A 17,493-nucleotide genomic window follows, 5' to 3' on the forward strand; every position below is an offset into this window, starting at 1 on the left:
TATCAATGCTATAAGTACTGCTGTTTATATATTTTGCAATTGTCTCTGCGGCTAGCGAGCGAATTTTTAATAATGGAAGCAGCTGAACACCGTTTTCATGAGTTTCCTGAATTCCTGCCCAACAATTTCACCTTTTCAGTCATACGTTTCTCAACTCGATATTTTAACTTGAATTTTGTTACCGGGGGATTTCGGGGTCGCTGATGACGAATCTTGACTCGGAATTTCATCATTTCTAAATCCAAGGTAACGCATCCTTTATGGCGGAAATTAGATTTTTCAATATTTTAATAGTCATACGAAGTAACAAACATCATTCGAAGTTAGAGATAAACTGCGATAAGGCTGGGACACGGCAATTTTTGAGGTGGGACGTTGAGCATCCCACTGTGACTGAAAGGGTTGACCAGAATATAATTAGGTCAACCAATTCAGCTGTACAGAAACATCCATTAAATTTCAACTGTCTCATTTCTTAACGGTCTCAAACAATTTGGAATATTTATAATCATTACCAACACTTATTCACATATAAAATGACACCTATGGCTTTTATTTAGAAGGTGATTAATAATTGAATCACGCGATTGTTAGAACGAGAAAGAATCGTAATCGTGCGGAGAAAATGCGCTTATTCCCGCGTGGCCACTTTGCCCTGGTCTTCCCTGTATTACGTGCACTCCGTTATTCAAAGTAGTTTAGTTTTTATTCAATTTCAGTTTCTCCTCGGTTCAGCCGCGTCCCCGCGCAGCCTCCGTTAGGTCTCTCGCATAGACGATCGTCGAAACGTCTGTGCAGGGCGAGGAAGTTGGCGACAGAAAAGTGATAAAAATAAAGGAAGAATAAGACGGTGCCGTTCGGAACAAGAAGAACCTCGAGAAAGTTTGATGCAGAAAGAGAGAGAGGCGTTACAAGAACCCTATCCCTCCGGTTGGTAATGGGGTTTCGCTCTCGCGAGCGGATTGCGTTTTTCAAAAACTGGTCCGAAAGAAGAAACTTTGCACCGGCGAGGTTGACCCCGGTTTAAAATCAGCCTTCAGCACCCCGCGAAGCAGGGTGTCCATTAGCGTCGCCGACGGTCGCGGCTGCGAGTAGTAGGTACTTATTGTTGGTCGTTGTCCTGGCGCTCCTGCAGCTTGCAAGCAGACAAGTGGAGCTGAGGCCGAAGACGGTCAAGGGATGGCCGACGAGAGAGCTTGCCGTGTCCGTCCGAGGCTTCGGCTCTACGAGGAAGGCGGGTCCCGGAGTCGCGATGGCGGAGGGCACGTGAACCCTGAGCGCATGCGAGTTGCCTTAACACAGAAGGAGAAGAGGATCGCGATTTCGCCCCCTCGTGCTGAGCGCTTCCGTCAGTACGCTCCGAGGCCCCGGCGCGCCAAGTGTCGTTGTCGTTTCGTGTGTTCAACTTCTAGATGGATGTCGCCGATCCGATTTCTCGCCGCAGCCTTCGCTGTCGTCCTAACTTCCGCACCTCGCGTGGAAGGTCAGTGTTTTCATTTTTTAAGTGAAAATTGCGGTTCAGTTAAAGTCGGTAACGTCGCAGACTCTCTCCTATTCGAGAAATTCTTTCCAATGTTCGAGAAATGGGAGTGAATTTTTTTATACGTGGAAAATGTACAAGTCGCAAACTTTTATTCTTCACCCTTCGCATGGGAAAATCACCCTTTTGTCGGGTGCGTTGAAAACAATTTTATCGGAGGTGTCAATCGATGGTGGCGCCTCAGGATTTGAGGGAAGTTCGAATCTACTTTTGCGTTTCGCGCTGCAAGTTCTTCCCGCCTAATTTTCGACACACTATTTTGAGTCGTTCGTTTCGCACGAAAATACATTTCAGCGCAAAATTTTTCGGTCAATTCGGTCATGGTATGTGAAAAGTTACGTGTCTGGAGGTGGTAACGAGTTAACAAGTTTAACAAATAGTATCAATGTGAAATTATTACCAGAGCCATTATCAACGAACACGAAAAACTTTTAAACTTAAACTCTGACGCTATCATAGGTAGCGAAAAATATTATAGTAAACAATCTGCGTTCAGTTGACAATGAAAACAAATTTCACATATCTAACAACAAACATGCATATTGCATATGTACGTACGTACAACGTATACACACGCGTTCTATTTCTCGGAGAGAATATCGACTTTCGAATCGAACTTGGAAGGCTTTTCCGTACCTGAGTGAAAGCTTTGCATCAACCTGTTATGCCCATGGAATATAGATTCAACGGTTCAATTCCATCGGTAGCCAAGTGCACGCGAATGAATGTGCGCCTGAGTAAGTGCGCATATCAATGTGCACGGTGGTTCCGAGAACATTTTTTGGCAACGAAAGAGGGTAGAACATCATAAACTGAAGATCTCGCAGTTACATCGCATCCTTTTTCATCAACTCTGTTATTTTCAAGCAGCCACTCTACGGGCTGTGTAATAGTTTTCATCGATTGCGCGGAACGACAAGTGTGATAAAATGAAATTGAAAAACACTTGGGGTCATTTTTGACGATGCCTCGCAAACGTGCAGAGTCAAGTCGCGAGCAAAATGAATTCAAATTTTTTCAGTTTTGGAGTGCGTTGCTTCTGTCCATAATTGACTGGTTCAATAGGTTTCAGCCCGCATTGTTCTGCTTGCGCCCCATTGAATGTGATACAGCGTATTGACGAGAGGCCATTAATATACAGATCACTGCGCCGTCCTCGTACCTACATGATCGGCGGATCCAGCAAACGACGTTGAATTGAAACACGTTCAATGATGTGATCCGTGCATCGACAATACCCGATCGACCCAAAGGGGCGACGGTTTTAATTGACACAAAGGTTCTTTGTTCGTTTGTTCGTTTGTTCGTTCGTTTTTCTTTTTTCGTTTTGTATCCCGTTTTCGTTCTTCTTTTCTTTTCAATTCCCCTCTTTATCTCAATTTTGCACTTTTGAGACGAGTTTCGGAGGCTGTGCCTCACACGAGAGATTCATTACCGGGCAAACAGTCGTCCTGACCACGTAATGGGAAAGTTCAGGCTGTCAAAAGTGCACTTCCGCGAGAATTGTGCTCAAAGTTTGAAAGCTCGCGTAGCGTACTTTTATTTTTATTTTTTTCCCAACGGATGAACTCTCCGTCAATTCGTTGTTCTCCGCACAATTCCGTTGGAGAGTTTGCCGTTGAGTAGGTATAAAGATCAAGCCGAAGGAACCGCGGCAACGTTTCTTTCGAAATACCTCCGGAGATGAACGCGAGATATTTTGATGCGAGGGATCTAAATCTCCTCTACTCCGCAGTCAACCCCTAAAATTCTTTCGGAGATATTTTTTTTCCCATGAATCCTTCCAGGATCCATCTCCGCTTCTTCGTCCTCATGAATTCCTAATTCTTTCTCTTTTCAAACAACAAACCTCGACGCTTCCGGTGATATCTCACGTTTTTCCACTTCGCTCGGAAGCGAAGCGCGCAGCGTTCTCGCTTGTCGTACAGTCAATTTTCGCTTGATCACTTATCGATCATTTATCCCGTAACTTCGAGCGATCCGTAAACGCTGACGGAGATGCAACTCCGGCGAATTGACAACGGCTCTCTTCCGCGTCGCGTAAATAAACACTCTGCACGGATATTTCGACCGCGCCGCGTACCTGCAGCAAATTCTCATTCGCGTTTCAAGACCGCTGAATAAACTATGCGCACAATGAAGTCTTTGCTTCGAATACGCTCTTCTATGTGTGCACCACCAGGCTTTCCACTTCGTTTATTCCCGTCTCTCGTATAGGGTACACACTATCACACGTGTACGTGCATAGCTCGCGGTTCATGTTAAACATTTCGCGATGTCGAGGATAATCAGAACATTTCTGTCTCGCGAAATTACATGGGTGTAGCTTCGATGCGCGCATATTACACGTCATTATACCAGCGTGGAAAAATTTAATAACGAGTATCCTCGACTATGGAGAGTCGAAAAAGCTGTATTCATCTGCGAGATATGTACTTACCTTCTAGCTAAAATTCACCCCTCACCGCCACGACTGATCCATCCTCTCCCTCACTTTGAATCCTATAAAAGTTTTTCTTGTGAAAATCATTGCGCGTTAACATTTGACATTCCCAAGCAAATCATTCTCCTCTTTTTCAGTCGTCAATCTATGAGACAGTAGCTCGAAATAGGTCGATTTTATTCTTTTCAATTCTTTATCTCGTTTATTTCAAGAATTCTCTCCTACTGATAACTTACTCAGTCCAAATCGTAATTAAAAATATTTCAGCCGACTGATCATTGTCCCGTTTTCCGGTAACTATTGACGGATTCAGGAGAAATGCTCGTATAAGCCGGTAGATAAGAAGCCGGTAGAATCAATACGGCAGATCTGGCTTGTAGTCCAATACGTGATCTCAAGGTTTCAAGGCAGAGAGTAGAAAAGGCATGAAAAACTTTTCACCGCCTTTCATCATTCCAAAGGAATCATATCTGTACTACTAAAACTTGAGGGTAGGCCACCCAAGTACCACCCAGCAAACTCCAAACGTTTTCCACGTAAACGAGTTTGAAAATACGGAGTGGGCTCAGCGACTATTTATGAAATATATAAAGTCAACGGTGGGGATATTCTGTCAAGTTGCCCGTCAGACAACGTTGCCTCTGTTCTCACGTTTACGGCACGTCTGTATACATACGAGTATATAATGTATACATACTTGTTAATATGCCGGTGGTTGCGTCAAAGGCATATACATAAACATATATTACATATTAATTTTCGTGAGCACCGCATATATTTGCATCTTTTATTGTTACACCGCACACCTGTTAAAGAGTTGAACCACAGTATCCTGCCTATTAGTGGCCATTGTTGAGCTTAAAAGTTACTCGGATTAAACCGAACAGAGTCTTTTCAGCATTGGCTTTGTCAGTTTTGTCACAATTTTTTAAAAATTCATTTATTTTCCCGCATACTTCAAAAAACAGGTTGTAATGGTTTTTGGTTTTATTACTACGACCGTGAACGTGAAAAATTTCACTTTTATTATTCGATTCAGAAGGGCGTAAACAAAGAAGCGGTATCAACGTGTCAAAACTGTTATATTTGTAGGGGAAGTTTTATCGCATACCAGCCTACATTAACACGACAAGGATTACCTTTGATCAGCAACACCGTCTGGCTCAATTGTGCATGTAGTATACATATCCACCCCACTTCTGGCGTATACGTATATACTGTGTACGTATACACGGGGGTCGGGGTTAGCTGTTTAAGCTTCCGCGTTCAGCGTATAATAATTTTATCTAATCCCGTAATCTACGTTACGGGGCGTCGTTCCGACATTACGGATGCAATGACGAGACTAAATAATGCTTGGCAATTGGAATAAAGAGTCGGATTTAAATAATTCAGTAATTAAAAGAGAGAAACAATCAACGCATAAATTGTTCCCCTCTTCAACAACCTATACCCTCTTGTTTCCACCGGCCTCTGCTCCAAGTTGTCTTCGGAAGATTCATTATTCCACAAGCAATACCTCGTCTCGTTAAACAATGAAACAATATATACATACACAATTACGTATGGCGTGCGATTCGGATTTCAATCTCGGCGCGAGAAATCGCAGACACAGTGACGTACGCATGCCTGCAATTTTCGAGTCACGGTCTTTTTCGCGTGGTCGCAGGCATCTATTATACTATCATAGTATTCGAACGGTACCCTGCCAAGGTATTTCCGGTAGGGGTTTCGAAGAGTCGGAGGGTGGAGAAGAAAGAGGTCGGGTGTTGGGGCGCGGGGGGAGTGAGAGGGGTAGGAAAAGGGCGGCAGGGAGTCTGCGGACCCGGTCTCGAGAAATGAGATGGAAGAATGAACTTAGTTTATGTAAATAAGGGCGTAATCTCGGCTAAGGCTTTGGAACAAGGTCGACGAGCGCCCTTGCTCTCCGAGTAGGAAACAAAGAGGCAGCTTGGCGGTACCGGAACAAGGCGCGCCGCCTTGTCGCCGACTAAAACGACTTGTATTATTGCATTTCCTCGGTAGCAGGAGCCGGGAATGAGCGAAGATCACCATCTCCAAAAGTTCGCGAAACCTCCCTTCGAGTCGGGATCGCGTGCCGACGCGACGCCTGACGGGGCCTTCTGCTAAAAGAGACGCGCGTCATTCCTCGGAACAACCGATCCGCGAAGGCGATAAATTTTTATTACGTTAAAATCCTGTTCATTCCACGAATAAATATACGTCGAGGTATAAGGTGCCCGCGATGCTACCAGCATCGCCGTTCCGCTTTACTGCCGATATTAGTTTTTGTATCTGCACGTTTGAAAATATAACTGTCTGTGAAAAAAATACCATTCAATTTTACGACGAGGCTATTAACAGCCTTTAACGCTTTGCTTTACGCGGAAGGGACGTCGAAAGAAGAGAGAGAGAAAAAAAAGTTGGAGTATGGACGCAAGGAGGAAAGAAAAAAGTAATGCAAATATACTGACAACGAGAAAAAAGACTGTTCGGCAAAACGAATGTTTTCTTTCTGGGTTGTGGAAAAGACGAAATTATTTTTCGACGTATCCTTGTTTTTCTTATTCACAACGTTAAAAATCTTTCGTTGCCTCGTGAAGGTTTTTTAGCTGCCACAAAATTGTTATTGTTTTTTTTTTTTTTTTTTTTTTTCAACAACTCGCAAAGTAATATTTCGTTGCACCAATTACCGTTTTGCTTTACAGTGTAGTTCTTTCTTTCCGGGTGAAAATCAGTCTTTGCAATCGGTTGCGGTGATGTGACCATTTTTTTGTATTCATTGTACTCACGTTGTTTTCAGCAGTATAATTGCTGCTAAATTTTTCATACGTCTCTATATGCTATACATCGAGTGGATTATGAAGTCTGCAATTAGCGGGCACCGATGATAATTAAAACTTGCTTCAAAATTTTAATACCTCGGGAGAGTTAATTCTGAATATTATTGTTGATGTGAAGTAACTTGTTCGGCTCATCGATATAATTTTTAATAATCATTTATTTCCTGTCGTTGATTCTTTTCCTGAATTTAATAAACTTGTATAACATCTAAATACGTTGAAGAGAAACATGTTTCATATAATTGAAAGCTGTGTGCCAAGGGATTGAATACAAGTGAATATGAAAAATTCCTCGTAAATTGTGGATAGTTTCCGTAGTTTCGAAAAATGTTCAACTCAAAGAAATGAAATTGTCGGAGAATTCATTGAATAAAAGTTTAAGAGGATATGATTTTTATTTATATCACGACTGTAAAGCTTAACTCTCGCCGCAAGCTCCCGGAAGACGCAGGGGCAATGGAAATGAAGGTTTACGATTTCCAAAAGATTCCGGTAACGCTGGCAGCGAGTTATACGACCAAGAAATTGGAGTGAAAATTAGGGCTCCCGTATTAGGGATGGCTTTTTCAAAGCATTTCATTACTTTTGTGCTCGAGAGATCTTCACGCCCTTTCGTCTCGGAACGAGGGACTCGGATGCTTAGCCACAGATTTTGGTGATTTACGGCACCCACCAAAGTATACGGAAAGGGACGAAATGCAATTCTCTCGATTCTCTTATACAGCTGGGACGTTCGTAACCTGCGGCCAAATACCTTTGGCAATTTTTTCAAACGTCTTTGAAGAACGCCGTTTGAAAACATGAATCCTAATCTGCGTCCCAAATTTTCTTCAACTTCAATTCTGAGCTGTAATTTTTTGGCTGTTGCAGTATTTGTTTGCCTATTTTCCAACCTTGCCAGGCTTTGTAAATTTTAAAGGTTTTGTAGCAAATTAACGTTGATCTATAATTCATAAATTTGTAAAATTCAACGGAGGACATAACTAGAATACAATGAAAACGAAATATTTACGATTTTGAGTTTGATTTTAATAAGATCAAATTATTTGCTACTATTACGAAATTCCAATTATACAGAGATGTCTCATTTTTCAAATTTCAACACTCAATTACACACGGAATCGATTCAAGACTTGTGAAATTTCTAATAATCTCAAAATCCTTGCAAGATTGTCGTTCAATAATGAGATTTCGACCAGTTTTTCACCGACAATGTACCACGTTGATTTATTTCACCGTTTCCGACGTAATGAAAAATCCGCCCTCAACAATGATGTCAAAAATAAAAGCGACAAGCAATTAAACTCTACACCAACAAAGGCTGAAACACCTCCCGGACGACAATCAACAGGGACGAAGCATCGAATATGGTTGCAGCTAAAGTGCGAAGGGTTGTGACGAGTATATGTTACATCCCCATCTGTATGTTGCACGTTACTCAAGACGAAATGACCCCGGGGCTTGGCATCGTTCTTGGCGGCAAGCGCTTCGCACTTGTACGTGAAGAGCTCCGCGAAGAGTGACGTGAAGATGACGACTCTCTGCGATAGAGCTCGTTAGCGCGACACGAGAGCGGAGTCGTACGCGTTCGCTAAGCTAACATAAGTTGCGATCCATTGACCCCCTTGCGATTTTCCATGTTTTTATTAAATTGAAAATGAGAGAGACTGCAGAGGCGAAGTAAGTATAAAACTGAATAATCGGTGAGACATTCGTTTCAACTGTTATCGAGTAAAAAATTCTAGGAAACGTAACATCTCTTATGAAATGCGACTCCTTTGAAGTAATTCTTTCTAATATTTCTTCTTCATAATCTCTGAGCTTACGAGATGCGACGAGAAATTATTACGATCAGAGTGTGTGAAATTGGATGCATTAAGTCGGCAAAATACAACATTATGTTACGGGCGAGGTAGGTAAGCAAAGGTATATTCTTGTATATAGGTATGATACGCCCCGTTGGCTCTCGCCTATACGTTAATCTCTTTTTGTTTTGTAACCGTGGACAAATGCAACTAACGTATCGAACTTCCGTCCTGGTTAATTTATAGCCGTGGGATTAGGGGATGAAGTCGAGAGGGAGGGAGGGAGGGAGGAAGGTAGGAGAAAGAGAGAGAGGGCGAGAGAGTGGAAGAGCGGAAAATGGCAATTCTGCACTGCGGGCAACTGCCGCCCGGTTGCCCTCCGGTGAAACGCTTAAAAGGTGACCGTCTACCGGGGTAAAATATCACTACTACCCCGGGTAAGAAATTGTGGAGCGACCCTCCAGAGTTGACAAAAACAAGGCTAATAATGTTGCGCCGAAGCCAGTATCGTTTGTTTGCTACAGGACTCTCCTGACCGATTCGTTCGAATCGTTACCTCCGGAGAGACAAGCCTTTATACCATTGACCGCCACTATATGCCGAGCCTCAAGCTGCTCCCTATACCTATACGGTACACGTACGTCGACGTTTATACCGTTGGTATACGCAGTGGTATATAAATTCTCCTAACGACTTCGCTGATTATTTCGCATATATATCTCTCGAAAAGCTCCGCGGATTCGCGTAGGTTGGCAGATAGACATATATACATGTATGCGCTGTGCATGTATATGTACAGTACTTGTTAGAGAGGTACAACGTTTTATTTTTTCTTCACCCCCTTTTGTTCCGTCGCTATTCTTGTTTCTCTCTCGCTCCTTTTCTCAATTTCTCTTCGCATCCGAAGTGAGACGTCTCTCGACAACTGGGTGTATATGTATTTTGTAGTCACGATGAGTTTGCTATTGATTCGATCCAGTGATTAACCAATCTGCACCTGGCTTGAATATACATTCGGTATGAATATTGAATATGTGCGGATTCGTTGCGGGATTAAAACCGCGACTTATTTGGTGCGGCGTCGATTAATCTCGTCAGAAGTCAAGCACACTGTGCACTCGTGTTTTTATGTTCGGGTGATGGCTGATCGCCGGCATGTTATTCGAAAAATGGTGGGGGATTTGAGAATTATCGGTTGGAATTATAGGGGTGTGTATGGGCGCGATGGGGTTTCTCGTTTGCCTGTACGATACGCGAGATGTTTTCACGTCGAGTTACCGGTTCGCATTAAAACCCGAACGAGATGATTCACGTGTGCCCATTGAATTTTCACTGCTACTATGCCCCGGCTCGAAATATTGATATAACCTCTAGCATCCCGTCAGCTTTCGACGCTTTTAATTGCACGGTACGATGATTGGGAAGCCGATAACTCGGATAAATCTATTAACCGGAATAACACTCCAATGAATGGCTTGTAGGGTTCGATAGTAATGAACTAATTGCTAAAATAAAGCACGTGGTCGATCTTACTGTAGTGCAGGCTGTTTTACTAACAAGACATTTGACAAATCACTTTTTTTATGAATCCAATCTAAGATTACGCTAGCAATATTAGGATTTCTTTTTTTCTGTATTAACTTTAAGCCTCTTCGTAACTCTACTCTGTGTCTTTTCCTACCAGTCCCTTGTACCTAACAATAAGAATCCTTAGACCCAAAATTTCCCACACACAGTATCTGCAGTTTCTCTTCCTCGCCTGCATTCTAAAGAACTTTTCCACAAACTCCGATTTTCCACCTCTACGTACTTCTATCAATCAGCCCCGCACGTCTTTATACATCTACCCACTTCCACCTAGTTTTAGTAAAATAGTGTTTGACAATGTTCAGCAGTCGAACACGAACCGTTAACTCATCTGCATCTCTCTCAATATTAAACAACAGTCTTAGCATTTTCTAAACGCCCCTTGCAGCTATCACTATTTATCTTTCGTCGTAAATAATCATCAATTCATCGTGCATCGAACATTTTTTTTTTCAAATTCTAACCACCCCCGATTTGAAAAATTGCCGCAAGGAAGCTGCGTACTTCGTACCTAAGCCCAGTTCCTTGCAGGTAAAGTTTTGCAAACCTTGCCACGTTCCATAAGTGATCAGAGGCCGTAGCGGTGCGCCACACTTTTATGTTGCCTTTTTAAATCGCCCACCACCGCTGACATTTCGATGTAGTCTCGAAACGGTCTTAGTCTTTTATTCACGTATAATGTTAGTGCCCAGAGGCGTAGTTTCATTCAGACTATAGATACATGTCTACCCACATATAAGTAGGGGTCGGGTGCATGTTGAAAAATACTAGCAATAGTGCTAAAACTCTCAGCCAAGAACTGCGGAAAAAAACTGAAAATGCAGACTACCAAGTCCGTCATCGTATATTCACATTAATTGTATGCGAAGTTTGCTAGCGGTCGTGAATCTTTTTTTTTTTCATTTTTTGCCAATTAAGAAAGCTGCGAACGCACGATGTTCCTGTTAATTTGAGCTTTGACATTCAACCGCAGATAGAATATTTATCTTCCTTGACGATTAAATAATCATCATCAGTCAAAGACAGAATAATTTTGGTACATTGGAATTCCAAACAGGAAATCACTGAGTCCTGGTTACAGGTACCTACGTTTTGTGTATGTTTCGAAAGCAAGTACGTATAGATTTGTTTGTGATTTTAATATCGTTGATGATCTTCATTCGATAAACCAGTCGTTAATTAATATGAGTACCCTGCGGATTGAATACGTTTCAATTTTTGTATTAAAAAAAAAAACCAGCAGAGGTGAAAGCATATTGCCGAGTAAAAACGACGATCCGTACTATACTATACAGAACATAAGTCGATTATCAACTCATCGGTTTCGGAGAGAATGTTATACTCTCTCCGATGATTTATGAGTTGAAAATTGCCGAGCAAAAGCAAACTTGTGAAATGCGAATCTCGAGAAGGGGTGGAGGTCGGCAAGGGGTAGAGAGCTCAAGCGAAGTTTTATTAATGATAAGAGAAGGGTTCCAGAGTCCATGGAGTAAGTATCCCGTGATCGGCGCGAGGTAAATTCACGTGCGGTTATGTAAAATATATACTTCCCCACCGACGGCAGCCTTGTAAGAACTTACCTGAAAAGTGGCGGGAACACATCGTTAACAAGGGTATCGATTCGGTCTCTGGACTATCGCTAACGTGCATTTGGTGTAAAGTTAATCCTGCTCGTTGAGCGATAACGGAGCCGAGCAATTTGAAATTTGACCGTGATAGCGATTCGGGTAAGGTGGCGTTTATAGGATTTATGATAATGCGCGTGATTCGAATGGGGTTTTACCCGATCCGAGACGGCATTCAGTGCCGAGGTGCAAGTTGTCTCGGAACGAGCCTTTGGTCCGAGGAACGATTTACAGGATCGCGGGGTCGAAGGCCTACGAGCCGAGGGCCAGTGCCGGGGATTCAAGAGCGGTTTCCGCAGCCCGTTGCATTATGGCATCCGTTGCGACCGCGCCGTCCTTCTCATCCCCTTCCTTATCCTTGGTCCCGTCGTCTCGGTCTCACCGCTGAAATACACCCCTGCAACCTGCTACATGCACCCACCAGACTCCGCTAATTAATGCTAATTACCCCAACTAATAAATAACTGCTCGAATAAGCATATCAGTTCCCAACTAACCGGCACGTGATAAGTTGTCCGAGGATCGCAACCCACGCCGCATATCATATTAAATCCTAACGCTTCGTATATCACACGTCACTCGGAAATTTTCCTCGCGTAGTAAGCAATGGATAGTCGAGTAATTATTTCGAAGCGCATGGATTATTACGAATAAAAATGACAGCTTCAGGGTAGACGACATTAGGTTTGAAGGACTCGTCAAGAACTCGTGGATGTCCCGTCAAGGTTTCTTACAAGTCTCATTGTCAGTAATTTGCTTTAGTCTTTTTCACGGCTCATAAATTCAACAGTCGAAGTACGCGATCTTAAACGTTTTACTGTCTTGAGAAATCTAATCCATTCACTGAAAGTGTCCGATAAGATTTGTAACTAGAATATTCTCGAGTCACGTGTAAAAAAATCGCGTACAATGTTATTGCGTGAGAATTTTAAACGTTTTTAAGATGAATATTTCTTAAAGTCTGTATCGGCGTTGTATGTTCGGGAAAGAAATTGGATGCAAATGGTGATGGATGGAAAAGTGATAATTTCGTCAAGAAGGGCGTAAGCTTTGTCAAGCCACGCAACCGTTTGAATGTTATAAATTCAATACCAGATTGGACAATCGCGGGCGGGATTGAAGTTTCGAACTTGAAAAGTTCCGAAAGCGCCTAGTTCCGAATTATCTGGTGGCGAAACTTGAAGTAAAGAAATCAAACTTTTACGAAATAACAAAGTTTCGAATGGTCGGAAATCCGACGGCTCAAAGTTCCGGAATGCAAGATTCCGAAAATTCAAGTTGCGACAGAGCAAGGTTCCGAAAAGTAAAGTTCCGATGAAGCAAAATTGCTAAAAATAAAGTTTTGATGAAGTGAAATTCCGAAAGTCAAAATACCAACTCGCACAGCGTAGTTTACCCGACGAGTGTGTGTAAAAAATCAGAAAAACCGAAAATCAGAATGACCAGGATTCCCAACGGAAAAAATCGAAAATCCAAATACGTTACGTTATATATAATATACCGGATAAATTGTCCAACGACTGCGTTTTTGACATTTTGTAAGCTCAAGAGAATCGAGAGGAAGCGTACGCTTAGTTTAGGCTGCATGTGAATTTTTCCAATAATATAACAGATTAAGTTTCAGCGGCGCGGTTCTCCTACTCGTTAGACTTCCTGAAAGAGAAACTGAATACAACTTCGTATCAGCGTCTGGATATTAAAGTCTAGATTTCACCCAGTCGAGGTATAAAAGAAGCGGAAACGCTAACTGGAACGCTTCAGCTCCGGCGATGACACTTAGCTAAGCGCCAAACTACCTACTTGACACCTGAACAATCTCCTCCAAGCTTTTTCCGCCTCGTACCTCACTGTTTTCAGTCTCGCTATCTACGCAAAGCGTCAAAAGTAACGACCAGCTGTGTATATTCCGTCGAGGTAAAACGAGACAACAGTGCAAGTCCTGCACATTTTACCGATAGTTAATTAATTAATTGATTCTAGGTGCGATAATTCGTTATCAACGATACAAGACAGAAGCGCCGCCGGTGTTGCGCAAGTCGTTGCAGTTGGTAGGGAAACAATCATTGGACAGAAGTAGGAACTGGCACCCTCCACAATTTTATACTGTATTGATTATTTGCACCAGCTAATGGTTTTCGCCCGATGCGTCAAGTTGAATTAAGCGAGAGATTAGCTCGGGTGGAGAAGAGGAGAAAAAAAAAGAGAAATTATAAACAAGCGCAAAAATTCAATTTTATTTTCGCATTTTCATTATCTCTGCTCGAGCGGAAAAACGTGAGCTTCTACTCCCGCATGCACAGCTGCCCCCTACATGTAAAGCTTTTCTCTGAAACGCGGCGAAAAAAAATTCAACGTTATTTTCGAATTCTTCTTTACACGCAGCGTTGCGTATTCGCTGAACGGAGAAAAAAAATAAAGATAAAAACGCAAACGACCGAGAAGAGCGAAAATTCATTAAAGAATTCGAATCGAAGTAATTAGACCTTTTCAGAAGCACCTTACAATTACGAAAGAAGAAAAAATGTTTTCTTACAAAGCATAGAGTTCCGATTATAGGCAATAAAATTGAAAAATTTAGACGAATAGCGATTTTTTTTTCTTTTATTGAAAACTAGATCTCTTTGAAAGTGACTACAATTTATTTCCAGAACTAAGGTCTTAATTTACTTACTATCGCTCTTTGAAAAATTTCTCGTGAGATTATGGGTATCCAGGGGCAAAATTTTTTTTGCCGACACGCATCGACTTTCCCTGTAGCGCGTCACTTGTTATGCAGATTTGGCACATGCGTATAATAGGTGGTATACGTGGGTGTAAAATGCTAGACAGACATCGAGGGTCGGGGGTGAAATGTTATAGTTTTCACAGTACAAAGCTGGGGTTGTTGGCCCACATAAGCGTTGGCGACGTTACCGAAAGCTAATGGGCAATAAGTTACAACACGTCTAGACTGGTGTACGAGACGCAAATTGCGCCCCTCCAGGAGCTTGCGAAACCGTAAGAAAATTGAATTTCGCCATGCGTTGCTTGTACTTACGTATGTACGCGGCTGGTGGCGAAACACACGTAATCCGCGAACGTCTAGGGGGCCCGGAAGCTTGCAAAGCGCTTGCGAAACTGCGGCGTAAGGTTGCGGCGAAGAGCTTGCACGAGCTCGGTGAACATACTGCAGCTGGTAAGAGCGCGATGGCCGTTTTGCTGCGTGCGGATAGGGCGTCGAAGACTTCAGTGCCGAAGCGTAGGGTCGAAGTTGAGACCAAGTTCGATATTTATTACACTAGTTATGGTAATCCTATCGGGCTCATTACGGTTAATGGGAAAGTTTTTATTTTGAATTTAAGCGACCTTGCGACCTACTTATGGATGCAATATCCCCGAGAGGGGCTAAATTCCCGCCTGCACATAAACTTGGCCCGCTCAACGCGCGTTTTCCATATGAATTTTACATTTTATCCGTTTTTCCCAACGCCGCAGTTATATTACTTCTACAAGTGGAGAATAGAATTACTGCTCCCGCCACTTGACAACTTCCTCTTTTATTTATCCTACTTTTTTTTCCCTCCCCCACTTTTATCCACCAGCCTTTTTCCCCCTACTCTCTTCCCCCGCTCCTCTAGTGGTCATAAAAACCGCTTTTCACGCCGCCGGGCTAAAGCCGCTGCGAAATAATAGCTGCCCATCGAATTTCAGGACGGAAAAAACGGGCGCGAGAGGGTTATTCTCACTGATTCGAGTCAGGAGCTTTGATCGGCTTCTTTACCGTCAACGACGCGTGATCGGGATCGAGGGGCGCGGGAGATACGCAGGCGAGAAATCGGAGGCTTGGATAAATTGCATAAATTATTCCATTCGTTTATACACTTCAATCGGGTCGTGGCTCAATTTGCCGGGGTACTAATAGAGGGTCGTTGCTCCTCCGTCGCGTCGACGCGCGTCGTTTGACGGTGAATGCGGGGGATAAAACGGGTTGGAAATAGCTGAAATACCTCGGACCAACTCGGCACGTAATTTACCGGAGATGCAGGGTATTATTAAAATGAGCAGCTAGTCTAGCAATAATTAGCCCCAGGAGAGCAGCGACTCGAGCAGTATAATAGGCGGATTTGCCGAGGTTCTTTGAGCCGTAACAGACGTCCAGTGATTTCGAGCCAGCGAAAGCTCCGCGGGGGGTTTATATGGTCGGGGCGAGATAAAGACGGCGAGATACTCAAACGGATGCAAACCAGAAAACCGGGAAGGAGAATATAGGGGATGCAAGACCACCGGCATTAATCCAGAATAGGACAGAGCTAAGGGCTCCTGGTCCGCGAGAGGATAACGCGTCCCCGATAAAACTAAGCCGGGTGCGCAACGGAGGCATAAAAAGACCCGGAGTTCCCCGTCGCCGTCACCCCTTCGCCCCCCGGCCCTCCACTCCTGAAACCCGTCCGGGCGTCGCTTCGCAGTGTCGCTAAATTGCTGGAATATTTTCCCGCTCGAAACTAGACCGCTTGACCGCAACGAAGGGCAACGATAAACCTGGGACTAAAGAATGTGCCGGTCGTTCGCGAGGCCACTGGTCCTTGGTCCCGTGATTATTGAAATTTAGGATGTATTCCGCGTGGCTTCGCCTTTCCCCGAACCGCCGACTTTATTTTAATTCATTCCGTCGCCAAATCTCTGCACGCATTCAATACACGCGCCATAGATTGCGTTATTTTCAGACCCTTTTTTCGGTCAGAGATTTTTTTGTCGGCGTTGCGAACGTTCCTCATTCTCCACGGTAGTTTTTTTTTTTTTTTTTTTTATTCCCTTTTTTTTTATTCTAGTTCTGAATGATCGTGGCCTCGCTGCTGCGGGGAATTCGAAAATACCGTTCGATGGAAACAATGCGTTTTATACTCGTCCGGGATGAGAATTAATTCCCCAATTGTTGGGTGTTATTTTGGCAAGGTTGAACATACATTGCTTCGGCGGATAAAAGGGTTTCCTCGGTGTAGTAGTGAAATGGCATCAATAATAGGGCTCAGGCACTGTTTGTAGCTATATTTTTTTTTTTTTTTTTTTAAATTCGGTTGAATTAGAGCGCCAATAGTTGGTGCGGAAAATTCTGTGAATTACCAATACAAAATATTTCTTTAACATTTCGTATTGTATTATTCACAGACTTGGGAGTATATTAGAATTTTCAAAAATGTATGGTCGAAAAAGAAAGAAAAGACAATCAATTTGGTACGTAATATATTATCCAATTAATTGCAAGTGTCAAAGCTCTCTGATTGATGCCTCTCTTAAAATGAGTTACATTTTCAATTTGACCAATACAACTCATGTAAGTAGAATCTCTGTACTCGATACAGGTGTTTCAAAACAGATGATCGATCAAATCTTTTGTACAAGTTCAGATGCGAAGCAGCAACGATATAGGATCTCTGAATAATCATTTGTGATTTGATTTTCGACAGCCAGTTCTGTTTCACACCGATCATACGTATAATGTGCAGATATGTTGCTGGTTCTCGGTGATTCAATGAGCCCGGCCTTTAATTACACGAAGCTTCGGGTACGTAGAACCGCGTAGAGTAATGGTTTGACAATGTACCGCATCACCGAGCATCGATCAAGCTGATAACCGCAGGGAAATGTTTCACGCACCCATCGCATTAGCGCG

At 43.0% G+C, this 17,493-nt stretch overlaps 1 protein-coding gene across 2 annotated transcripts in view; it reads left to right on the forward strand.

Annotated features, from left to right (window-relative positions):
• Positions 1-17,493, forward strand: part of LOC124177922 (lachesin-like) — a 142,245-nt gene that overhangs the window by 72,019 nt on the left and 52,733 nt on the right. Inside the window, exon 1 of one of the 2 annotated variants that reach the window (XM_046560882.1) lies at positions 1,365-1,483. The exons of the other annotated variant lie outside the window; for it this stretch is intronic. Within the exon in view, the coding sequence (XP_046416838.1) occupies positions 1,417-1,483 (67 nt within the window). The 5' untranslated portion in view covers positions 1,365-1,416. Of the gene's footprint in view, positions 1-1,364; positions 1,484-17,493 lie in introns of those variants that run through there. 2 annotated transcript variants of the gene reach the window in all.

Source organism: Neodiprion fabricii, chromosome 3 (genome assembly GCF_021155785.1).
Source record: "Neodiprion fabricii isolate iyNeoFabr1 chromosome 3, iyNeoFabr1.1, whole genome shotgun sequence".
Classification (NCBI taxonomy): domain Eukaryota; kingdom Metazoa; phylum Arthropoda; class Insecta; order Hymenoptera; family Diprionidae; genus Neodiprion; species Neodiprion fabricii.